We start from the raw sequence: 27,294 nt of genomic DNA on the forward strand, positions 1-27,294 counted from the left end.
GCACATAGGAGCAATGCCGTATTAGTGACAGAGCACTGCAGATGTCCGCGCAAGCGTCGGCGTCTGACGCCACTTCTGGTCACATGACCGGCAGGTCCTTTATTATGGAGCGCCGCTCCACATTACATACCGCACATCGCCAGGGGGGATCCTTATAACTACTGTGGTACAAGACCCAACAGGTTCTATCACCTACTTTTAACTAGATCTTTTATATAACAATCTACATATAGTTTCTTCCTACCTTTGAACTGCTCTCTGATTACTGAGGGTTAGTTGACCTGATGAACATAGATTATTTTAGATCTGCCTCTACGCAAATGATCATTTGACAAGAGTTCACAGAATATGTATATTTTCTTGTAAATAATGTATGAATTTTTGTATTTAATTGGATTGTTATCATTTATTCTAGGGACACTGTGATTAAGGCCACACAGTGGCCGAAACGTCAGCTTTTACTTTGTCATTCCTGACATTATATTGGAATAAATTTCACTTGAAGCAGAATTGTTCAATACCGGGTGCAGGGATTATTACTCCCGACATAGATAGATAGAGAAAATGGACTTTCCATTATGGGACCACCCAGGAGAGAAGTGTCTGATAATCACCACCACCATAAAACAGGATGGAAGCAACTATGACTAGGTCCAGTCTCTCCAATGGCCTCGTAGCAGTGGTAAGATAGAGAGCTAAATGATGATAGCTATATACCTATAAGATGGATGGATGAATAGATAGATAGATATCTCTTAACTATGATCAAATGGATTCCCTATTATGGTACCATCCAGGAGAGAAGGGTCTGATGATAATCATCAGCACCACCACAAAACAGGTCAGAAGTAACTATGGCTAGGCCCTGTCTCTCCAAGGAACCCATAACAGTAATTAGATAGATAAATAAATGATGACAGCTATATACATATAAGACAGATCAAGAACTCATAACTATGATCAAAATTGACTCACTATTCTGGTACCACCGAGGAGAGAAGTGTCTGATAATCACCACCACCACCACAAAAAAGGATGGAAGCAACTATGGCTAGGCCCTGTCTCTCCAAGGAACCCATGAAAGTAATTAGATAGATAAATAAATGATGACAGCTATATACATATAAGACAGATCAACAACTCATAACTATGATCAAAATTGACTCACTATTCTGGTACCACCCAGGAGAGAAGTGTCTGATGATAATCACCACCACCACCACCACTACAAAAAAGGATGGAAGCAACTATGGCTAGACCTTGTCTCTCCAAGGAACCCATAAAAGTAATTAGATAGATAAATAAATGATCACAGCTATATACATATAAGACAGATCAACAACTCATAACTATGATCAAAATTGACTCACTATTCTGCTACCACCCAGGAGAGAAGTGTCTGATAATCACCACCACCACCACAAAAAAGGATGGAAGCAACTATGGCTAGACCCTGTCTCTCCAAGGAACCCATAAAAGTAATTAGATAGATAAATACATGATGACAGCTATATACATATAAGACAGATCAACAACTCATAACTATGATCAAAACTGACTCACTATTCTGCTACCACCCAGGAGAGAAGTGTCTGATAATCACCACCACCACCACAAAAAAGGATGGAAGCAACTATGGCTAGACCCTGTCTCTCCGAAGGGCCTATAGCAGTAGTAGGACAGATCGCTATATAGTTATGTGAGAACTTGGAGAGCCTTTGATTTTATATGCATCTATCTGGGTGAAAAGACATTACAACAAGCAGCATCCCATGAAGCATCACGGAGGCCCCCGTAGGGCAGCACATAGAATACCTATAGGTCTATAATACCGACACCTACGAGGTTTAATTCATGGCTTCTAAATCTAAACATTAAGAATGCGAATTCTCCGAATGAAATTGTATTATTTAATGGATTGTTATTACGTTCTTAATTTCCCTCCACCGATCATGGGCTCTGCCGCCTCCTCACACGCGGGGGACGCCATTAATCTTGCTCTGCTTCGCTATTTTAAGTGACAATATTGCAGCGTCACGTTCGTAGCGACGCTAGAAAGGAATATTCGGCTCCCTTCCTTACAGAGCCGGCTTCTCATCTCGCGCGCTCTGCAGATTACCTGCAATCCCTGCTGTTTCTTCTAAGGGACGACCAGAAGGAACTGCTGACACGCAGAATTATAAAACAGCACCTTGTAAACTGGGAAAGCCAAAACAGCTGACTACATAACAAGCCTTTATTACAATATTATTGTGCGGCAGGATGCTTTATGGATCTGCTACAACCGTAAATACCCAAACTTCACATCTCTGTAACATTATGATAAAAAAAGGGAATAACAACCACGTATTTGTATGAATATCTACAGCCTGTGACGCGTTTTAAAGAAAAAGCACATTATGGGGAAACGCATTTGTTGAAACAGAGTCATATTTTACAGACCAGCGGCATTAACGCGAACGTCTATTTTTTTTAAGGTTCAGAAATAAAAAGTAAGATCTGGAAAAGGATCCATTTTTCGGTGTGTCGCTCCATTGCAGAGATATTCACATTTGTTTCTACGGAAGCGCAGTATGTGACATCTCTGCTGGGTGTTTCTTCAGAGTCTTCTCTGGGGTGTGCGCTTTCATGTGCCTATCACAGCTCAGCAGCTGATCTAACAGTCTCAGATTGGCAGCGTTTGGGAGGAAGGACTGAAAGAGCCCACCCCAGAGAAGACTCTGAAAAAAACACCCAGCTGAAATAAAAGCAGAGATTTCACATACTGCGCTTCAGAAGAAACAAATGTGAATATCTCCGCAATGGAGCGACATAGTGCAAAACAGAAAAGAGCGGCAGAATCAGAGGAGCTCAGGGATTTTCAGAAGATATTTAATAAACTATTTTTTGAGCAAGTTACAGGTCCTCCTAGAGGGTTTAGAAAGAGAAGTAAAATGAAAAAAAAAAACTGCCATTGTCATATATTTTTACAGTTTTCATTATCTGGTAAAATAGACCTAGAATTATGATTACTCAGGTGTGTACGATTATGGAAATACCAAACTTGTATATTTATTTTTTGATGAAGTGATAAAAAATAAAAAAAAATTGCAAACAAAAAAAAATAAATTGTTTTGTGTCACCATTTTCTGAGACCCTTAATTTTTTGATTTTTCCCGTCAATGAAGCTGTAGGAGGGCTCGGTTTTTGGGATTAAGCTGTTATTTTTATTGACACCATACAATGTTTTGATCGCTTTTCACTGCATTTTATTTGGAGGGGGAAGGGGGGAGTTGTGGCTATTTTGGCATTTCGATTTTTTCTGTTTTTACGCTCTTTGCATTTTTTTTATGGACACAGCAATACTGAATGTTTTTTTCAATATCAAAGGAGGTAATTTGAGTTGCCATTATGACGCCGCTTGCCCCAACAGTGCACTTTGCATAACTAATCTAGTGTGGACCTTTGGAGGAGCAGAGGGGCACAGAAGCTGGCCGCAGGGGCTGCGATCGGGAGCAATCGGTGCAATCAAGCTACCCTGGCCAAACTTCAGAGCAGCACTTAAAAGCTCTATTGAAAGGAGCTTGTAAACACTGCGCGAATTTGGCCACCGCTTCCAAACTGCAGCTATGGCCGGTAACCTAAGTAACGAACAGTAAACATTAAAACGAAAACGCCCTAAAAATCCAAAGAGGGGATTTTTAAAGACAAATATTTTGCAAAGTTACTTGTTGTTTTTTGCAATTTTGCCTGAAAAAAATAACATTAGAATAACTTTTTAACATAGACTTGGTCTGGAGGAAGGAAGTGCGCACAAGGGTACCTTGTAGTCTGTAATCATGACGACATATAGCCACGCATGGGAGCTGCAGACACCAAAACGGTAAGAGGAATTTTATTAGGCTGTCAAGATGGTATGGGGCACATTGGTGTCATTTGAAGCTCATGGACCCCAATTCTGGGGCCTTCTCCAGCACTTGAAGATTTTTTGTGTTTTTATATAGCAGAGGGGTCCCTGCAGGGAACCAGGTCCCAAGTGCTACCTCTAATCCCCTTAAAGTGATACCCCTGTGTGTGAGGAGCAAGCACAAAGCCAAACAAGTGCACTTCCCTCTAGAGCTCCCCCAGAACTGTGGCCCCCTCATTCTCCGCATTAGCAGGGACCCCAAAGCTAAGACCCTCACGTTCACAAAGCGAATGTATCTTCTAGTAATACATCATCCCTAATTGTTGATCAGTGATGTATAAATTAACAAAACATACCAAAACGATTGGCGTGAATGCCAACCCAAGACTGAAGCGTGATGAGTGTCTACCGGAAATCCATCGACGACATTCCCAATAATCAGTCCCCGCTGTCAATCACTGCGTGATTCTTGGGAGAGGTGATGGCAGATATTGATCAGGAATGACGGACATTTGTCATAAATTAACATTAAGGAAGAAACAATACTACCGGCCAGAATTTCACAAGTCCGGTACACACACTCTTCTAAGAAGGCCATTTGGAAACTTCTAAAGGCAGATCTAGATTGTTAACCGAAAAACCAAATGTCTCCTAAGGACAACAATGCTAGATCCAAGGTGGATGCACAGCCTGGTAATTGTACTGGCACGGATCTGTCCCTGCGACCTCCAAAACACATTTACAGCAAAAGAGCGGTGGCATAAGACCAGCATTGTTAGATTGGAAGGCACAGGTGAACCCACAAAGGTTCAGAGATCAAAGGGGCAGCGCTACAAAGAGCTCCATGGTCCCTTTACAGGGGTTTTCCAGAAATAGGAAAAAATCCCATTGTAAATCGATTCCTAAATACCTTTGATTAGCAAATCACACTTGTTGTGTCTAGGGACATAATCACTAGAGCACATTAATATCAAAAGCCTGCCTAGTATGCTAAAAGGACTGATGCCTGTGAGCATGTGCAGTAAGACGCCTGTCCCATGTGTAGGAAAATGTGATCCTATTGGATGTTGTGGAATTGGAGATATAAGGAGTACTGAGGTAAGAAGAGGCTGCTCACACTGCTGTCCACACTATCTATATGATCTAATACAGGAGATACCAGGAGTGCAGAGGTAAGAAGAGGCTGCTCACACTGCTGTACATCCTATCTATGTAATACTGGAGATATCAGGAGTGCAGAGGTAAGAAGAGGCTGCTCACACTGCTGTACATCCTATCTATGTAATACTGGAGATATCAGGAGTGCAGAGGTAAGAAGAGGCTGCTCACACTGCTGTACATCCTATCTATGTAATACTGGAGATATCAGGAGTGCAGAGGTAAGAAGAGGCTGCTCACACTGCTGTACATCCTATCTATGTAATACTGGAGATATCAGGAGTGCAGAGGTAAGAAGAGGCTGCTCACACTGCTGTCCACCATGTCTATCTGATCTAATACTGGAGATATAAGGAGTGCTGAGGTAAGAAGAGGCTGCTCACACTGAAGTCCACACTATCTATATGATCTAATACAGGCGATACCAGGAGTGCAGAGGTAAGAAGAGGCTGCTCACACTGCTGTACATCCTATCTATCTAATACTGGAGATACCAGGAGTACAGAGGTAAGAAGAGGCTGCTCACACTGCTGTACATCCTATCTATCTAATACTGGAGATATCAGGAGTGCAAAGGTAAGAAGAGGCTGCTCACACTGCTGTACATCCTATCTATCTAATACAGGAGATACCAGGAGTGCTAAGGTAAGAAGAGGCTGCTCACACTGCTGTCCACCATGTCTATCTGATCTAATACTGGAGATATAAGGAGTGCTGAGGTAAGAAGAGGCTGCTCATACTGAAGTCCACACTATCTATATGATCTAATACAGGAGATACCAGGAGTGCAGAGGTAAGAAGAGGCTGCTCACACTGCTGTACATCCTATCTATCTAATACTGGAGATATCAGGAGTGCAGAGGTAAGAAGAGGCTGCTCAGACTGTTGTACATTCTGTCTATCTGATTTAATACTGGAGATACCAGGAATGCTGAGGTAAGAAAAGGCTGCTCACACTGCGCTCCACACGGTCTACCCTGCCTATCTGATCTAATACTGGAGATACAAGGGTGCTGAGGTAAAAACAGACTGCTGACACTGCTGTCCACCCTGTCTATCTGATCAAATATTGGAGATAACAGGGTTGCTGAGGTAAGAAGAAGCAACTCAAACATCTATCCACACTGTCTACCTTGTCTATCTGATCTAACACTGGAGATGCCAGAGGTGGTGAGGTAAGGAGAGGCAGCTTACACTGCTGCCCACACTATCTACATGATCTAATACAGGAGATACCAGGAGTGCTTGGGTAAGAAGAGGCTGCTCACACTGCTGTCCACCATGTCTATCTGATCTAATACTGGAGATATAAGGAATGCTGAGGTAAGAAGAGGCTGCTCACACTGAAGTCCACACTATCTATATGATCTAATACAGGATATACCAGGAGTGCTTGGGTAAGAAGAGGCTGCTCACACTGCTGTACATCCTATTTTACATCCTATTTATCTAATACTGGAGATATCAGGAGTGCAGAGGTAAGAAAAGGCTGCTCACACTGCTGTACATCCTGTCTATCTGATTTAATACTGGAGATACAAGGGTGCTGATGTAAAAAACAGGCTGCTGACCCTGCTGTCCACCCTCTCTATCTGATCAAATATTGGAGATAACAGGGTTGCTGAGGTAAGAAGAAGCAACTCAAACATCTATCCACACTGCCCACCTTGTCTATCTGATCTAACACTGGAGATACCAGAGGTGGTGAGGTAAGGAGAGGCTGCTCACACTGCTGTCCACCCTATTTATTTTTTATTTATTTATTTTACTCACTTATATAGCACCATTAATTCCACATCGCTTTACAGACATTATGGGCACTGTCCCCATTGGGGCTCACAATCTAAATTCCCTATCAGTATGTCTTTGGAGTCTATATGATCTAATATTGTAGATACCAAGGTTGGTGAGGTAAGAAGGTAACAAGAGGCTACTCACACTGCTGTCTACCCTGTCAATCTGATCATATATTGGAGATACCAGGGGTGCTGAAGTAAGAAGAGGCTTCTCACACTGCAGTCCACCCTGTCTATCTGATCTAATACTGGAGATACCTGGAGCGCCAAAAAAAGAAGAGGCTGCTCACACTGCTGACCACCCTGTTTATCTTATCTAATACTGGAGATACCAGGGGTCCTAAGGTAAGAAGATGCTGCTCACACTGCTGTACATCCTGTCTATTTGATCGAATACTGGAGATATCAGGAGTGCTTAGATAAGAAGATGCTGCTCACACTGCTGTACATCCTGTCTATTTGATCGAATACTGGAGAAATCAGGAGTGCTTAGGTAAGAAGAGTCTGCTCACACTGCTATACATCTTGTTTATCTGATCGAATACTGGAGATACCAGGGGTCCTAAGGTAAGAAGAGGCTGCTCACACTGCTGACCACCCTGTTTATCTGATCTAATACTGGAGATACAAGGGGTCCTAAGGTAAGAAGATGCTGCTCACACTGCTGTACATCATGTCTATCTGATCGAATACTGGAGATATCAGGAGTGCTTAGGTAAGAAGAGGCTGCTCACACTGCTATACATCCTGTTTATCTGATCGAATACTGGAGATACCAGGGGTCCTAAGGTAAGAAGAGGCTGCTCACACTGCTGTCAATGCTGTGTTTCTGAATGCGGAGTGGCTGCTGTGACTTTAAGATAGTTAGATAGTATGTGATACAAGTTATCTTGAGGTCACAGCAGACAAGCTTCCTACTGCACATGCTCGCAGGAACCTGTTCAAACAACATTCTAGGACAAGTTTTTGTCAATGTAACAAGACATCGGTCATTTTAATATAGTATAGTGATTACCTCCTAAGACAAAATAAACGTGATTTGCTGATTAAAGATATTTAGGAATTTATTTATAGTGACATTTTTTCTTTAGATTTTTTTTTCTATTCCTGGAGAACTCCATTAATTGGTCGCAAATTATTATTTTTTTTAAGAGCCATAACATGAATACATCCGTAGAAAATTATCAAGAGGTCAGACCTGTTGAGATCTATGGGCCGGACATAGATTACCCTGAGAATCTGTCTCCAGAAATTATTTTAAATGACAGGGGGCGTTACCAGTGTGAGACATGTAATGACTGACAGTCTGCTCTCCTGATCTACATGTCTCACAGTGATAATGACCCATTTAATATAAAATAAGCCCTGGAGGCAGATTCTCAGGGAGATCTATGTCTCGCCCATAGATCTTAACGGCTCATTTACATGTTAAGAAAAGCTTGGATTTCTCTGGAATAAAATATCAGATTGATGATACCAAGTTAACATTTTATTCAACGTTCTATGACCTATATGGCCATATGGAGGGCTTAGAAGGGTTGATCCTACAGGTAGATTCCCTTTAAAGGACACATGCATCCTCGGCCAAGCCATTATCCTACAAGGTGGCCTTCTTTTACCTAACATCTGAACACCATCATATGAAAAACTGGTCTGGCAGACATTCATCTAATGTGTATGTATGACCAGAGGCCTTGCAAGCCTCCTCCTATCACCTTCCAGCATTCTGGCATGGATTTTCTAAGTAAATACACCAGTTTCATCAGGTCTAAGAGATCTATTTAATAAAGTATGCGGTACAGTTTTATTCACGGATTGTTTTTGCCATTCTAGCAATAAAAATACCATCTGTTATAAGAGTAAATTCTTACCTAGAGAGCATCCCGAGGGGTGTAACATTGAGGGATCCCATTAGCATTGCCAAGGCCATCCCCGGAGCTTCCCGCTCTATTACTTCTTTTGTGGCCTATAGATGGAAACAATTTGCATTAGTTTATGGCCAAGTTCACTAGAAGAATTGAATGCTACGTAAAGTACCAGTTCTACGCATCATATATACAATTACTTATGTGGCATAGTGTCGTACATCTTCTAGTATACGGCAAGGACTGCCGCCCTACACTATATATCCACAAACTAGGCATTCAGCTAAAAAGGGATTTCCTAGTATACAGTCCTGCTCATTGTTATTAGCCACCATGAAGTACATAATGTGGAAGATCTCATGAAAAAAAATTAATCAAGTGAAAGTTTTTTGTATACAGACTCGTGTTAAAAAATTGACTCGCCTGTGATAAATCACAAAAGAGATTCTCCCGTTAATTGTCGGTGCCCATGGGACATGAATTAGCCAATGAATGATGATTTCAGTGTTTTAAAAAGCCACATGGTAGGCCCTGTTCCTTTGTCACAATGGTGAAGACAAAGGAGCTGTCTGAGAACATCACAACTACTATTATTAGCAAACACAAGACTTCCGAACAGTATAAGGCCATCTCCAAAGACCTTGGTATCACAGTTTGAACAGTGCGCAATATTATTAAGAAGTTTGCCAAGCAAGGAACCTCCCTGAAAATGGGAAAAAGAGGAAAATTGAACAGAGATGTCTTCGAAGGTTGGTGAAAAGGGTGGAAAAAACACCACATCAAACATCCAAAGACCTGACGGCCAACCAGGAACAGTCTGGGGTCATGGTTTCTATAAGTACCATACGCCGCACACTAAACCAAGCAGAACTTTATGGGCGAAGGCCAAGGAAGAAACCATCGCTGAAGAAAAGACATAAAAAGGAATGACTGATCTTTGCCAAAGAGTACCTTGACAAACCACAATCCTTATGGGAAAATGTTCTGTGGACAGATGAAACAAAAATATAGTTTTTCGGCAATGCAAAGCAATAGTTTGTTTACAGATGGCGCAATGAAGTTTATAAGGAAAAGAACACCTTACAAACAGTTAAGCATGGTGGAGGATCCATAATGCTGTGGAGATGCTTTGCTGTGTCTGATACTGGAGGCCTTGAATGTACCACAAGAATCATGGAATCAGAGAATTATCAAAAGATTTTAGAGCGAAATGTCCAACCAGTGTAAGAAAACTTGGTTTGAGTCGAAGATCATAGGGTCACACATCCAATGGTTGAAAAAGAAAAATGGACTGTTTTAAAATGGCCAGCAATGAATCCTGACCTCAATCCCATTGAAAATCTTTGGGGTGAGCTGAAATCTGACATTGGGGAAAAAAAACCTGCAAACATTCAAGAGCTTGAACAAACTGCAAAGGAAGATGGGAGAAAACTCCAGCTGAGAAGTGCAAGAAGCTTATAGATGGCTACAAGAAACGTGTGTAGGCTGTCAGCAATGCCAAAGGGTGGGCAACCAAGTATTAATTAGTGGGACAACCAAGTATTAATTAGGGGGGCCTTTATTGCTGCACATGCTGTTTATAATGTTTGTTCTTTGAAATTGCAACATGGAGGTTGAAAAACAATGGTTTATTGTTATATTACTTTGGACCACTAATGAACCCCTTCATCCCTGGGCCATTTTCCGTTTTTGCGTTTTCGTTTTTTGCTCCCCTTCTTCCCAGAGCCATACATTTTTTGTCGGTCAATATGGCCTTGTGAGGGCTTATTTTTTGCGGGACAAGTTGTACTTTTGAACGACACCATTGGTTTTACCATATTGTGTACAGGTAAACGGGAAAAAATTCCAAATGCGGTGAAATTGCAAAAAAAGTGAAATTCCACAGTTGTTTTTTTGTTTTGTTTTTTTTCACCATGTTCACTATATGCTAAAACTGACCTGCCATTATTAGTTTTCTGGTCATTACGAGTTCGTAGATACCGAAAATGTATAGGTTGTTTTTTATTTAAGTGGTGAAAAAAAAATCCATAGTTTGTTAAACAAAAAAATGGCGTTATTTTCCGAGACCCGCAGCGTCTCCATTTTTCAGGATCTGGGGCCGGGTGAGGGCTTATTTTTTGCACATCACAGGGCACGCCCGCTGCACATCACGGGGCACGCCCGCTGCACATCACGGGGCGCGCCCGCTGCACATCACGGGGCGCGCCCGCTGCACATCACGGGGCGCGCCCGCTGCACATCACGGGGCGCGCCCGCTGCACATCACGGGGCGCGCCCGCTGCACATCACGGGGCGCGCCCGCTGCACATCACGGGGCGCGCCCGCTGCACATCACAGGGCGCGCCCGCTGCACATCACAGGGCGCGCCCGCTGCACATCACAGGGCGCGCCCGCTGCACATCACAGGGCGCGCCCGCTGCACATCACGGGGCGCGCCCGCTGCACATCACGGGGCGCGCCCGCTGCACATCACGGGGCGCGCCCGCTGCACATCACGGGGCGCGCCCGCTGCACATCACGGGGCGCGCCCGCTGCACATCACGGGGCGCGCCCGCTGCACATCACGGGGCGCGCCCGCTGCACATCACGGGGCGCGCCCGCTGCACATCACGGGGCGCGCCCGCTGCACATCACGGGGCACGCCCGCTGCACATCACGGGGCACGCCCGCTGCACATCACGGGGCACGCCCGCTGCACATCACGGGGCACGCCCGCTGCACATCACGGGGCACGCCCGCTGCACATCACGGGGCACGCCCGCTGCACATCACGGGGCACGCCCGCTGCACATCACGGGGCACGCCCGCTGCACATCACAGAGCACGCCCGCTGCACATCACAGGGCACGCCCGCTGCACATCACAGGGCACGCCCGCTGCACATCACAGGGCACGCCCGCTGCACATCACAGGGCACGCCCGCTGCACATCACAGGGCACGCCCGCTGCACATCACAGGGCACGCCCGCTGCACATCACAGAGCACGCCCGCTGCACATCACAGAGCACGCCCGCTGCACATCACAGGGCACGCCCGCTGCACAACACAGGGCACGCCCGCTGCACATCACAGGGCACGCCCGCTGCACATCACAGGGCACGCCCGCTGCACATCACAGGGCACGCCCGCTGCACATCACAGGGCACGCCCGCTGCACATCACAGAGCACGCCCGCTGCACATCACAGGGCACGCCCGCTGCACATCACAGGGCACGCCCGCTGCACATCACAGGGCACGCCCGCTGCACATCACAGGGCACGACCGCTGCACATCACAGGGCACGACCGCTGCACATCACAGAGGACGCCCGCTGCACATCACAGGGCACGCCCGCTGCACATCACAGGGCACGCCCGCTGCACATCACAGGGCACGCCCGCTGCACATCACAGGGCACGCCCGCTGCACATCACAGGGCACGCCCGCTGCACATCACAGGGCACGCCCGCTGCACATCACAGGGCACGCCCGCTGCACATCACAGGGCACGCCCGCTGCACATCACAGGGCACGTCCGCTGCACATCACAGGGCACGCCCGCTGCACATCACAGGGCACGCCCGCTGCACATCACAGGGCACGCCCGCTGCACATCACAGGGCACGCCCGCTGCACATCACAGGGCACGCCCGCTGCACATCACAGGGCACGCCCGCTGCACATCACAGGGCACGCCCGCTGCACATCACAGGGCACGCCCGCTGCACATCACAGGGCACGCCCGCTGCACATCACAGGGCACGCCCGCTGCACATCACAGGGCACGCCCGCTGCACATCACAGGGCACGCCCGCTGCACATCACAGAGCACGCCCGCTGCACATCACAGGGCACGCCCGCTGCACATCACAGGGCACGCCCGCTGCACATCACAGGGCACGCCCGCTGCACATCACAGGGCACGCCCGCTGCACATCACAGGGCACGCCCACTGCACATCACAGGGCACGCCCGCTGCACATCACAGGGCACGCCCGCTGCACATCACAGAGCACGCCCGCTGCACATCACAGGGCACGCCCGCTGCACATCACAGGGCACGCCCGCTGCACATCACAGGGCACGCCCGCTGCACATCACAGGGCACGCCCGCTGCACATCACAGGGCACGCCCGCTGCACATCACAGGGCACGTCCGCTGCACATCACAGGGCACGCCCACTGCACATCACAGGGCACGCCCGCTGCACATCACAGGGCACGCCCGCTGCACATCACAGGGCACGCCCGCTGCACATCACAGGGCACGCCCGCTGCACATCACAGAGCACGCCCGCTGCACATCACAGGGCACGCCCGCTGCACATCACAGGGCACGCCCGCTGCACATCACAGGGCACGCCCGCTGCACATCACAGGGCACGCCCGCTGCATTCTCTCATAAAAGTCAGTTAGGCATTTGGGGGATTTCTTTCCAGGTAATGCTGAGACACCTGCCAGTAAAATAAATCTTGTTCTCAGCAGCATAAGTAAGGTCTAGGACTTTGTAATCAAGAGTAAAAAAAAGAATAAACGTACAGTAAAAGTGACTATCGCAGACTATTTCCAGGCCGCAGCTCTCGGGCAGTTCACAGGCCGTCACATTTCCTCTGACATAACAATATTCATCGCTCTATGATCGTCAGCACCTTTAAAGATGGATTAATGACAGTACAAATGAGGAACAGCAGACGAAAAAATACCGCCAATGGAGAGGAATTAAATATACCGCCAGTAAAGAGCGTTAGCTCCGCATCCGAGACAGATCAAAGGAAAACAGCGCTCACATCCTGCAGCTCGGCATCCGAAAAAAGAAAACGGTTTTAAGGCAGAAGAGTAAAATGTGATGAGCTCTTTTATTTTCCGGTGCATCCTCCATTACTGTATACAGTATACTGAGGTCACAATGGGGAAATAAGGATCCAATGGAATAAAGAAAGGGCAACCTAGTGCTCCGACAGATCCAAGGGCTACTCTCCACAGTGAAGGGAGGCAAAGCCTTCAAGGGAACCTGTCAGCAGGTCTTTGCTTGCTGCTATTCAGTGCTGGGTCACACAGATTATCTGGACTGCTGTGCATGAGACACCTAGTCCTGCAGTGATCATCTCCTGCTGATAAAACACTGATTATATTGAAACTACAGCACACAGCCTAATAAGTAACACATCACTGAGATCAGGATCTCTTGCCCTATATTGTGCTGTTCTTACATTAAATACCAAAAGCCTTCTGACAGATTCCCTTTAAGGAATACAGTCGTTTCGCACAAACCCTGTAAAAAAGTATGGTTTTGATTCCCTCGAAAACAGTTTTTTGATGCATATCAGTCTAACATGTCTAGGAACTGTCCTCTGTAACTTGCAATCCACTCCTGGTAAACGGGTGGTTCCTCTTCAACAGCATTCTGCTAGCACTATAGGTGTAGGAACTGCCTTTCTCTTACCTCCCAGTTGTTCGCCTGAAAGTGTGGCTTTGTGCAAAGCCTGTATGCAGTTTAACGAGTAGGATAGCAGAAGCAGAGACAAGATATGCACTTTTTTTTTTTTTTTTAACAAAAATGGGATGCAGCGGTTGACAACTGGTGCGGGATTTTCATGATATATAGATCCTTCAAGTTCAACCTTTCTCCACCACTTACACATTCTCGATCGCTAGATTATTTATAACCTAAAAAGCCTGTGAGAAAACCATCCAGCCCTTCTATTAATGCTGTTGTAGTACACGCCATTACTGCTCTAACTGTAAAGAACCCTTTCCTATTCAGCTGTGCATTTGGCAATGTGGTTAACAGGAGAGTTTACTGTGCCATCTTAAAAGGGTTGTCACATCTTACGAGAGCCCCTGGAGTGCCGACACCCCTGGAATGGCAATGGAGGTGAGTATAGGGGTTTTTAATTTAATGGGGCCAAACATGCGGAACGAGAAGAGGCTGTCCTAGAAGTGAGGACGGCTGCCACGTGGAGGCCGGGTAAGCGGTGCATGTGATGTGAGCTAGCTTCGATTGGCTACCGAGCTCGTTCCATACAGAGATGGTATATGGCTACCGAGCTCGTTCCATACAGAGATGGTATATGGCTACCGAGCTCGCTCCATACAGAGATGGTATATGGCTACCGAGCTCGCTCCATACAGAGATGGTATATGGCTACCGAGCTCGTTCCATACAGAGATGGTATATGGCTACCGAGCTCGTTCCATACAGAGATGGTATATGGCTACCGAGCTCGTTCTATACAGAGATGGTAAATGGCTACCGAGCTCGTTCCATACAGAGATGGTAAATGGCTACCGAGCTCGTTCCATACAGAGATGGTATATGGCTACCGAGCTCGTTCCATACAGAGATGGTATATGGCTACCGAACTCGTTCCATACAGAGATGGTATATGGCTACCGAGCTCGCTCCATACAGAGATGGTATATGGCTACCGAGCTCGCTCCATACAGAGATGGTATATGGCTACCGAGCTCGCTCCATACAGAGATGGTATATGGCTACCGAGCTCGTTCCATACAGAGATGGTATATGGCTACCGAGCTCATTCCATACAGAGATGGTATATGGCTATCGAGCTCGCTCCATACAGAGATGGTATATGGCTACCGAGCTCGTTCTATACAGAGATGGTATATGGCTACCGAGCTCGTTCCATACAGAGATGGTATATGGCCACCGAGCTCGTTCCATACAGAGATGGTATATGGCTACCGAGCTCGTTCCATACAGAGATGGTATATGGCTACCGAGCTCGTTCCATACAGAGATGGTATATGGCTACCGAGCTCGTTCCATACAGAGATGGTATATGGCTACCGAGCTCGTTCTATACAGAGATGGTATATGGCTACTGAGCTCTTTCCATACAGAGATGGTATATGGCTACCGAGCTCTATACAGAGATGGTATATGGCTACTGAGCTCTTTCCATACAGAGATGGTATATGGCTACCGAGCTCTATACAGAGATGGTATATGGCTACCGAGCTCGTTCCATACAGAGATGGTATATGGCTACCGAGCTCGTTCCATACAAAGATGGTATATGGCTACCGAGCTCGTTCTATACAGAGATGGTATATGGCTACCGAGCTCATTCTATACAGAGATGGTATATGGCTACCGAGCTCGTTCCATACAGAGATGGTATATGGCTACCGAGCTTGCTCCATACAGAGATGGTATATGGCTACCGAGCTCGTTCTATACAGAGATGGTATATGGCTACCGAGCTCGTTCCATACAGAGATGGTATATGGCTACCGAGCTTGCTCCATACAGAGATGGTATATGGCTACCGAGCTCGTTCTATACAGAGATGGTATATGGCTACTGAGCTCTTTCCATACAGAGATGGTATATGGCTACCGAGCTCGTTCTATACAGAGATGGTATATGGCTACTGAGCTCGTTCTATACAGAGATGGTATATGGCTACCGAGCTCATTCTATACAGAGATGGTATATGGCTACCGAGCTCGTTCTATACAGAGATGGTATATGGCCACCGAGCTCGTTCCATACAGAGATGGTATATGGCTACCGAGCTCGTTCTATACAGAGATGGTATATGGCTACCGAGCTTGCTCCATACAGAGATGGTATATGGCTACCGAGCTCGCTCCATACAGAGATGGTATATGGCTACCAAGCTCATTCTATACAGAGATGGTATATGGCTACCGAGCTCATTCTATACAGAGATGGTATATGGCTACCGAGCTCGTTCTATACAGAGATGGTATATGGCCACCGAGCTCGTTCCATACAGAGATGGTATATGGCCACCGAGCTCGTTCCATACAGAGATGGTATATGGCTACCGAGCTTGTTCTATAGAGATGGTATATGGCTACCGAGCTTGTTCTATAGAGATGGTATATGGCTACCGAGCTCGTTCTATAGAGATGGTATATGGCTACCGAGCTCGTTCTATACAGAGATGGTATATGGCTACCGAGCTCGATCTATACAGAGATGGTATATGGCTACCGAGCTCGTTCCATACAGAGATGGTATATGGCCACCGAGCTCGTTCCATACAGAGATGGTATATGGCTACCGAGCTTGTTCTATAGAGATGGTATATGGCTACCGAGCTTGTTCTATAGAGATGGTATATGGCTACCGAGCTCGTTCTATAGAGATGGTATATGGCTACCGAGCTCGTTCTATACAGAGATGGTATATGGCTACCGAGCTCGTTCTATGCAGAGATGGTATATGGCTACCGAGCTCGTTCTATACAGAGATGGTATATGGCTACCGAGCTCGCTCCATACAGAGATGGTATATGGCTACCGAGCTCGCTCCATACAGAGATGGTATATGGCTACCGAGCTCGCTCCATACAGAGATGGTATATGGCTACCGAGCTCGTTCTATACAGAGATGGTATATGGCTACCGAGCTCGTTCTATACAGAGATGGTATATGGCTACCGAGCTCGCTCCATACAGAGATGGTATATGGCTACTGAGCTTGTTCTATAGAGATGGTATATGGCTACTGAGCTTGTTCTATAGAGATGGTATGTGGCTACCGAGCTCGTTCCATACAGAGATGGTATATGGCTACCGAGCTCGTTCTATACAGAGATGGTATATGGCTACCGAGCTCATTCTATACAGAGATGGTATATGGCTACCAAGCTCGTTCCATACAGAGATGGTATATGGCTACCGAGCTCGTTCTATACAGAGATGGTATATGGCTACCGAGCTCGTTCCATACAGAGATGGTATATGGCTACCGAGCTTGCTCCATACAGAGATGGTATATGGCTACCGAGCTCGTTCTATACAGAGATGGTATATGGCTACTGAGCTCTTTCCATACAGAGATGGTATATGGCTACCGAGCTCGTTCTATACAGAGATGGTATATGGCTACCGAGCTCGTTCTATACAGAGATGGTATATGGCTACCGAGCTCGCTCCATACAGAGATGGTATATGGCTACCGAGCTCCATACAGAGATGGTATATGGCTACCGAGCTCGTTCTATACAGAGATGGTATATGGCTACTGAGCTCGTTCTATACAGAGATGGTATATGGCTACCGAGCTCATTCTATACAGAGATGGTATATGGCTACCGAGCTCGTTCTATACAGAGATGGTATATGGCCACCGAGCTCGTTCCATACAGAGATGGTATATGGCTACCGAGCTCGTTCTATACAGAGATGGTATATGGCTACCGAGCTCGCTCCATACAGAGATGGTATATGGCTACCGAGCTCTATACAGAGATGGTATATGGCTACCGAGCTCGTTCCATACAGAGATGGTATATGGCTACCGAGCTCGTTCCATACAGAGATGGTATATGGCCACCGAGCTCGTTCCATACAGAGATGGTATATGGCTACCGAACTTGTTCTATAGAGATGGTATATGGCTACCGAGCTTGTTCTATAGAGATGGTATATGGCTACCGAGCTCGTTCTATAGAGATGGTATATGGCTACCGAGCTCGTTCTATACAGAGATGGTATATGGCTACCGAGCTCGTTCCATACAGAGATGGTATATGGCCACCGAGCTCGTTCCATACAGAGATGGTATATGGCTACCGAGCTTGTTCTATAGAGATGGTATATGGCTACTGAGCTTGTTCTATAGAGATGGTATATGGCTACCGAGCTCGTTCTATACAGAGATGGTATATGGCTACCGAGCTCGTTCTATGCAGAGATGGTATATGGCTACCGAGCTCGTTCTATACAGAGATGGTATATGGCTACCGAGCTCGCTCCATACAGAGATGGTATATGGCTACCGAGCTCGTTCCATACAGAGATGGTATATGGCTACTGAGCTTGTTCTATAGAGATGGTATATGGCTACTGAGCTTGTTCTATAGAGATGGTATATGGCTACCGAGCTCGTTCTATACAGAGATGGTATATAGCTACCGAGCTCGCTCCATACAGAGATGGTATATGGCCACCGAGCTCGTTCTATAGAGAGATGGTATATGGCTACCGAGCTCATTCTATACAGAGATGGTATATGGCTACCAAGCTCGTTCCATACAGAGATGGTATATGGCTACCGAGCTCGTTCCATACAGAGATGGTATATGGCTACCGAGCTCGTTCTATACAGAGATGGTATATGGCTACCGAGCTCATTCTATACAGAGATGGTATATGGCTACCAAGCTCGTTCCATACAGAGATGGTATATGGCTACCGAGCTCGTTCCATACAGAGATGGTATATGGCTACCGAGCTCGTTCCATACAGAGATGGTATATGGCTACCGAGCTTGTTCTATAGAGATGGTATATGGCTACTGAGCTTGTTCTATAGAGATGGTATATGGCTACTGAGCTTGTTCTATAGAGATGGTATATGGCTACCGAGGTCATTCCATACAGAGATGGTATATGGCTACCGAGCTCGCTCCATACAGAGATGGTATATGGCTACCGAGCTCGTTCTATACAGAGATGGTATATGGCTACCGAGCTCATTCTATACAGAGATGGTATATGGCTACCGAGCTCGTTCTATACAGAGATGGTATATGGCTACCGAGCTCTATACAGAGATGGTATATGGCTACCGAGCTCGCTCCATACAGAGATGGTATATGGCTACCGAGCTCGCTCCATACAGAGATGGTATATGGCTACCGAGCTCGTTCTATACAGAGATGGTATATGGCTACCGAGCTCGTTCTATACAGAGATGGTATATGGCTACCGAGCTCGTTCTATGCAGAGATGGTATATGGCTACCGAGCTCGTTCTATACAGAGATGGTATATGGCTACCGAGCTCGCTCCATACAGAGATGGTATATGGCTACCGAGCTCGCTCCATACAGAGATGGTATATGGCTACCGAGCTCGTTCTATACAGAGATGGTATATGGCTACCGAGCTCGTTCTATACAGAGATGGTATATGGCCACCGAGCTCGTTCCATACAGAGATGGTATATGGCTACCGAGCTCGTTCTATACAGAGATGGTATATGGTTACCGAGCTTGTTCTATACAGAGATGGTATATGGCTACCGAGCTCTATACAGAGATGGTATATGGCTACCGAGCTCGTTCCATACAGAGATGGTATATGGCTACCGAGCTCGCTCCATACAGAGATGGTATATGGCTACCGAGTTCGCTCCATACAGAGATGGTATATGGCTACCGAGCTCTATACAGAGATGGTATATGGCTACCGAGATCGTTCCATACAGAGATGGTATATGGCTACCCAGCTCGTTCCATACAGAGATGGTATATGGCTACCCAGCTCGTTCTATACAGAGATGGTATATGGCTACCGAGCTCGTTCTATACAGAGATGGTATATGGCTACCGAGCTCGTTCCATACAGAGATGGTATATGGCTAAAGAGCTCGTTCCATACAGAGATGGTATATGGCTACCGAGCTCGTTCCATACAGAGATGGTATATGGCTACCGAGCTCGTTCTATACAGAGATGGTATATGGCTACCGAGCTCGTTCCATACAGAGATGGTATATGGCTACCCAGCTCGTTCCATACAGAGATGGTATATGGCTACCGAGCTCGTTCTATACAGAGATGGTATATGGCTACCGAGTTCGCTCCATACAGAGATGGTATATGGCTACCGAGCTCGTTCCATACAGAGATGGTATATGGCTACCGAGCTCGTTCCATACAGAGATGGTATATGGCTACCGAGTTCGCTCCATACAGAGATGGTATATGGCCACCGAGCTCGTTCCATACAGAGATGGTATATGGCTACCGAGCTCGTTCCATACAGAGATGGTATATGGCTACCGAGTTCGCTCCATACAGAGATGGTATATGGCTACCGAGCTCGTTCCATACAAAGATGGTATATGGCTACCGAGCTCGTTCCATACAGAGATGGTATATGGCTACCGAGTTCGCTCCATACAGAGATGGTATATGGCTACCAAGCTCGTTCCATACAGAGATGGTATATGGCTACCGAGCTCGTTCCATACAGAGATGGTATATGGCCACCGAGCTCGTTCCATACAGAGATGGTATATGGCTACCGAGCTCGTTCCATACAGAGATGGTATATGGCTACCGAGCTCGTTCTATACAGAGATGGTATATGGCTACCGAGCTCTATACAGAGATGGTATATGGCTACCGAGCTCGTTCCATACAGAGATGGTATATGGCTACCGAGCTCGTTCCATACAGAGATGGTATATGGCTACCGAGCTCGTTCCATACAGAGATGGTATATGGCTACCGAGCTCGTTCTATACAGAGATGGTATATGGCTACCGAGCTCTATACAGAGATGGTATATGGCTACCGAGCTCGCTCCATACAGAGATGGTATATGGCTACCGAGCTCGTTCCATACAGAGATGGTATATGGCTACCGAGCTCGTTCCATACAGAGATGGTATATGGCCACCGAGCTCGTTCCATACAGAGATGGTATATGGCTACCGAGCTCGTTCCATACAGAGATGGTATATGGCTACCGAGCTCTATACAGAGATGGTATATGGCTACCGAGCTCGTTCCATACAGAGATGGTATATGGCTACCGAGCTCGTTCTATACAGAGATGGTATATGGCTACCGAGCTCGTTCCATACAGAGATGGTATATGGCTACCGAGCTCATTCCATACAGAGATGGTATATGGCTACCGAGCTCGTTCCATACAGAGATGGTATATGGCCACCGAGCTCGTTCCATACAGAGATGGTATATGGCTACCGAGCTCGTTCCATACAGAGATGGTATATGGCTACCGAGCTCGTTCCATACAGAGATGGTATATGGCTACCGAGCTCGTTCCATACAGAGATGGTATATGGCTACCGAGCTCGTTCCATACAGAGATGGTATATGGCCACCGAGCTCGTTCCATACAGAGATGGTATATGGCTACCGAGCTCGTTCCATACAGAGATGGTATATGGCTACCGAGCTCTATACAGAGATGGTATATGGCTACCGAGCTCGTTCCATACAGAGATGGTATATGGCTACCGAGCTCGTTCCATACAGAGATGGTATATGGCTACCGAGCTCTATACAGAGATGGTATATGGCTACCGAGCTCGTTCCATACAGAGATGGTATATGGCTACCGAGCTCGTTCTATACAGAGATGGTATATGGCTACCGAGCTCGTTCCATACAGAGATGGTATATGGCTACCGAGCTCGTTCTATACAGAGATGGTATATGGCTACCGAGCTCGTTCTATACAGAGATGGTATATGGCCACTGAGCTCGTTCTATAGCAAAGAAGAGAGTTAAAATAGTCTATATGCTCGTAGATATGACGACGTTTTCACAAAGATTCATTACCGACTGGACGGAGAACAGGTAGGGAATAAAATGCTGATTCTGACATATTTTGGTATAAAATTTGGGATAACGGAGTCTGAGCTGAAGCACAATGTGAGCAGTAATGGTGGAGAGAATAATTATAGATTCTGATCAATACTTTGTCCTCGAGCAAAATGACACTTTAAAAAATGTCAATAATGAAAATTCCAGAAATTCTTCAAAACCGGAGTAGACCTCCATTAACTATAAATCAGAGTCAGGACGAGGGTCCTCCACACATCCCAAATAAAATAATCATCAATGAGATATATACGAGGTCTGTGGTGGGGGAGCAGGAACATTGGCAAGGTTGAAATCGCTCATCCACTTGGTCATTATTCACAGCACTTCCTACCAGTAAACACTGGGGAAAAATGGCATTTTCTTCCTCGAGTGGAAAGGGGGCAATAAAAAAATCACCATAGCCAAGAATCTAAGGATGCACAGTAGTGGTGGGCATTTTGGCAATTTTTGAAAAAACTCATTGACTTTATCATAAGGATACATGTTACACTTAGGGCTCATACCCATGTGTGAGAAAAAACGTTTATTGTTGAATTAAAGATTTAAAAAAAAAAAAATGATGTGGGATCCCCCGTAATTTTAGTCTCTAGCGGAGGTTAAGCAGACGGCTGGGGCAGATGTTTGAAGCCTGGGAAGGGGGTAATACCCACGGAGCTTCCCAGGCTACTAATATCAGACCCCAGCTGTATACTTAGCCTTTACTAGCTATTAAAATGGGGGACCCCCCCAAAAAAATGACGTGGGGTCCCCCCTATTTTAATAGCTAGCAAAGGCTAGGCAGACAGCTGGTGGCTGATATTAATAGCCTAGGAAGGGTGCCATGAATATTGGCCCCCTCCCAGGCTAGAAACACCAGCCGACAGCCGCCCCAGAAATGGTACATCCATAGGATGCACCGATTCTGGCACTTAGCCTCGCTCTTCCCACTGCCCTGTAGCGGTGGCAGTGGGGTAATAGGGCTGGGGTTGATGTCAGCTTATAATGCCAGCTGACATCAAGCCCAGGTTAGTAATGTAGAGGCGCCCCCATTACTAACCCCACAGTGAAAGTTAAATAGTGAAAAAAAACACCCACACCGTGAATAAAATAATTTATTTGAAATAACCACACAGACTCCTTTATTACTTCTAAATTAAACCTACTTACCATTACACCCATTCCTCTGAATCCATCGTCACCTGTAATGAAAAGAAAACAAACTGGCAATCCACAGCTGTTGGGCAGGTCCTGGCAATCCACAGCTGTTGGGCAGGTCCTGGCAATCCACAGCTGTTGGGCAGGTCCTGGCAATCCACAGCTGTTGGGCAGGTCCTGGCAATCCACAGCTGTTGGGCAGGTCCTGGCAATCCACAGCTGTTGGGCAGGTCCTGGCAATCCACAGCTGTTGGGCAGGTCCTGGCAATCCACAGCTGTTGGGCAGGTCCTGGCAATCCACAGCTGTTGGGCAGGTCCTGGCAATCCACAGCTGTTGGGCAGGTCCTGGCAATCCACAGCTGTTGGGCAGGTCCTGGCAATCCACAGCTGTTGGGCAGGTCCTGGCAATCCACAGCTGTTGGGCAGGTCCTGGCAATCCACAGCTGTTGGGCAGGTCCTGGCAATCCACAGCTGTTGGGCAGGTCCTGGCAATCCACAGCTGTTGGGCAGGTCCTGGCAATCCACAGCTGTTGGGCAGGTCTTGGCAATCCACAGGTGTTGGGCAGGTCCTGGCAATCCACAGCTGTTGGGCAGGTCCTGGCAATCCACAGCTGTTGGGCAGGTCTTGGCAATCCACAGCTGTTGGGAAGGTCCTGGCAATCCACAGCTGTTGGGAAGGTCCTGGCAATCCACAGCTGTTGGGCAGGTCCTGGCAATCCACAGCTGTTGGGCAGGTCCTGGCAATCCACAGCTGTTGGGCAGGTCCTGGCAATCCATAGCTGTTGGGCAGGTCCTGGCAATCCACAGCTGTTGGGCAGGTCCTGGCAATCCACAGCTGTTGGGCAGGTCCTGGCAATCCACAGCTGTTGGGCAGGTCCTGGCAATCCATAGCTGTTGGGCAGGTCCTGGCAATACATAGCTGTTGGGCAGGTCCTGGCAATCCATAGCTAGTTCTTCATGTACTCCCAGGCTACAGTTTGTGCACACTGGTAACGCTCACAATATGGAACAGATGTAGTTTGTATTTGTACACATTTATGTCAATGTATTGGGTTTGAATACCGGAGATAATACTTAAGGGGGTTTTCTACTTTCTCTAAAATACCTAAAACAACAAGCAGAGGGGATACACACCCTCCCCAGGTCCAGCACCGGCTCCCTGCTGCTGGGGTCTCAGCTTTTTGGCTGCAGTACATCTCAGCTGTAGTCAACCACTGAGTGTGGTGATGTGCACTGTCGATGTGACGTCACCACTGCAGCGGCGGTGAGCCGGTGCCGGACCAGGGTAGGGTAGATACCTGCTTGGTTTGTTATTTTAGAGTATTTAGGGACCACGTTCCTGAAAACGGAAAACCCCTTTAAAGGAAAAGTTATTAGACTAGAGTCTGATATTTAGGATCTCTAGGATATTTAGTTGGAACTACAAAGGTCCTTCAAGAACATTAGATAGATCTTGGATTTCAGTTGGAACTATGTAATACTTCATTTCCCCTGTGATGGCGCTGTAAGTAAATTGAGCAACTTGATGTCAGGTTACCCCACAGGATACAGCTGATCGCTGGGCTTTCTATCATCAGGATGACCGAGGATCAGCTTACATTCCTAAGACTCTTCTGGCAAAAAGGGATGGTCAAAAGTGGACCACCCCTTTAAGGTTCCATAGAAAACCACATATGTAGTCATTAAGACTGACCACTGTGTGGTCAGCTACATCACGTCACATGATTATTCACTTTTTTATTGAATATTGTACATCCAGAATATTCTGTGCATGTGGACAAAAACATTTGTTCACAAATTACACTAGTGACCCCAAATTCAGACTTCAGGGCTACAGGTTGCCATTGCAACCTGAAGCGCATCTGATATGTCATGCTCCGGGCCAAGTAATCTGGCTGAGGCACTGCTCCTGTCCCATTACATCACCAGAGCATGTCCTGTACAGCCCACCCTGCGTCATGCTGCATCAGCGCCACCTGTCCGCTCATCCAGACTCGGGGCTTCGAGGATCCACCTTACCAGGTAAGAAATAATACTTTGCTTTTACAGTCATACAATGAAAAGATGAAACACTATCTTCTGTTGTAACTATACTGCTCAAAAACATAAAGGGAACACTTAACCAACAGAATATAACTCCAAGTAAATCTAACTTCTGTGAAATCAAACTGTCCAATTAGGAAGCAGCACTGATTGACAATCAATCTCACATGCTGTTGTGCAAATGGAATAGACAATAGATGGAAATTATTGGCAATTATCAAGACACCCTCAATAAAGGAGTGGTACTGCAGGTGGGGACCACAGACCACATCTCAGTACCAATGCTTTCTGGATGATGTTTTGGTCACTTTTGAATGTTGGTTGTGCTTTCACACTCACGGTAGCATGAGACGGACTCTACAACCCACAGAAGTTGCTCAGGTAGTGCAGCTCATTCAGGATGGCACATCAATGCGAGCTGTGGCAAGAAGGTTTGCTGTGTCTGTCAGCGTAGTGTCCAGATGCTGGAGGCGCTACTAGGAGACAGGCCAGTACACCAGGAGACGTGGAGGGGGCCGTAGGAGGGCAACAACCCAGCAGCATGCCCAGGCGTTGTAGGGAGGTCATACAGGCACGTTGAGGCCACACAATATACTCAGCCTCATCAGAAGCATGCCCAGGCGTTGTAGGGAGGTCATACAGGCACGTGGAGGCCACACACAATACTCAGCCTCATCAGGAGCATGCCCAGGCGTTGTAGGGAGGTCATACAGGCACGTGGAGGCCACACACAATACTCAACCTCATCAGGAGCATGCCCAGGCGTTGTAGGGAGGTCATACAGGCACGTGGAGGCCACACACAATACTCAGCCTCATCAGGAGCATGCCCAGGCGTTGTAGGGAGGTCATACAGGCACGTGGAGGCCACACACAATACTCAGCCTCATCAGGAGCATGCCCAGGCGTTGTAGGGAGGTCATACAGGCACGTGGAGGCCACACACAATACTCAGCCTCATCAGGAGCATGCCCAGGCGTTGTAGGGAGGTCATACAGGCACGTGGAGGCCACACACAATACTCAACCTCATCAGGAGCATGCCCAGGCGTTGTAGGGAGGTCATACAGGCACGTGGAGGCCACACACAATACTCAGCCTCATCAGGAGCATGCCCAGGCGTTGTAGGGAGGTCATACAGGCACGTGGAGGCCACACACAATACTCAGCCTCATCAGGAGCATGCCCAGGCGTTGTAGGGAGGTCATACAGGCACGTGGAGGCCACACACAATACTCAGCCTCATCAGGAGCATGCCCAGGCGTTGTAGGGAGGTCATACAGGCACGTGGAGGCCACACACAATACTCAGCCTCATCAGGAGCATGCCCAGGCATTGTAGGGAGGTCATACAGGCACGTGGAGGCCACACACAATACTCAGCCTCATCAGTAGAATGCCCAGGCGTTGTAGGGAGGTCATACAGGCACGTGGAGGCCACACACAATACTCAGCCTCATCAGGAGCATGCGCATGTGTTGTAGGGAGGTCATACAGGCACGTGGAGGCCACACACAATACTCAGCCTCTTCAGGAGCATGCCCAGGCGTTGTAGGGAGGTCATACAGGCACGTGGAGGCCACACGCAATACTGAGCCTCATCAGGAGCATGCCCAGGCGTTGTAGGGAGGTCATACAGGCACGTGGAGGCCACACGCAATACTCAGGCTCATCAGGAGCATGCCCAGGCGTTGTAGGGAGGTCATACAGGCACGTGGAGGCCACACGCAATACTCAGCCTCATCAGGAGCATGCCCAGGCGTTGTAGGGAGGTCATACAGGCACGTGGAGGCCACACACAATACTCAGCCTCATCAGTAGCATGCCCAGGCGTTGTAGGGAGGTCATACAGGCACGTGGAGGCCACACACAATACTCAGCCTCATCAGGAGCATGCGCAGGTGTTGTAGGGAGGTCATACAGGCACGTGGAGGCCACACGCAATACTCAGCCTCATCAGGAGCATGCCCAGGCGTTGTAGGGAGGTCATACAGGCACGTGGAGGCCACACGCAATACTCAGCCTCATCAGGAGCATGCCCAGGCGTTGTAGGGAGGTCATACAG

General features: G+C 47.2%; 1 protein-coding gene across 30 annotated transcripts in view; it reads right to left on the bottom strand.

Moving 5' to 3' along the window:
• Positions 1–27,294, bottom strand: part of GPHN (gephyrin) — a 592,001-nt gene that overhangs the window by 300,545 nt on the left and 264,162 nt on the right. For all 30 annotated transcript variants that reach the window (XM_073637421.1, XM_073637415.1, XM_073637413.1 and 27 more), the window contains exon 5: positions 8,712–8,806. In XM_073637421.1, the coding sequence (XP_073493522.1) occupies positions 8,712–8,806 (95 nt within the window). The remainder of the gene's footprint in view (positions 1–8,711; positions 8,807–27,294) is intronic.

Source organism: Phyllobates terribilis, unplaced genomic scaffold (genome assembly GCF_046119375.1).
Source record: "Phyllobates terribilis strain yellow unplaced genomic scaffold, ASM4611937v1 Scaffold_6__1_contigs__length_29720123, whole genome shotgun sequence".
Lineage (NCBI taxonomy): Eukaryota > Metazoa > Chordata > Amphibia > Anura > Dendrobatidae > Phyllobates > Phyllobates terribilis.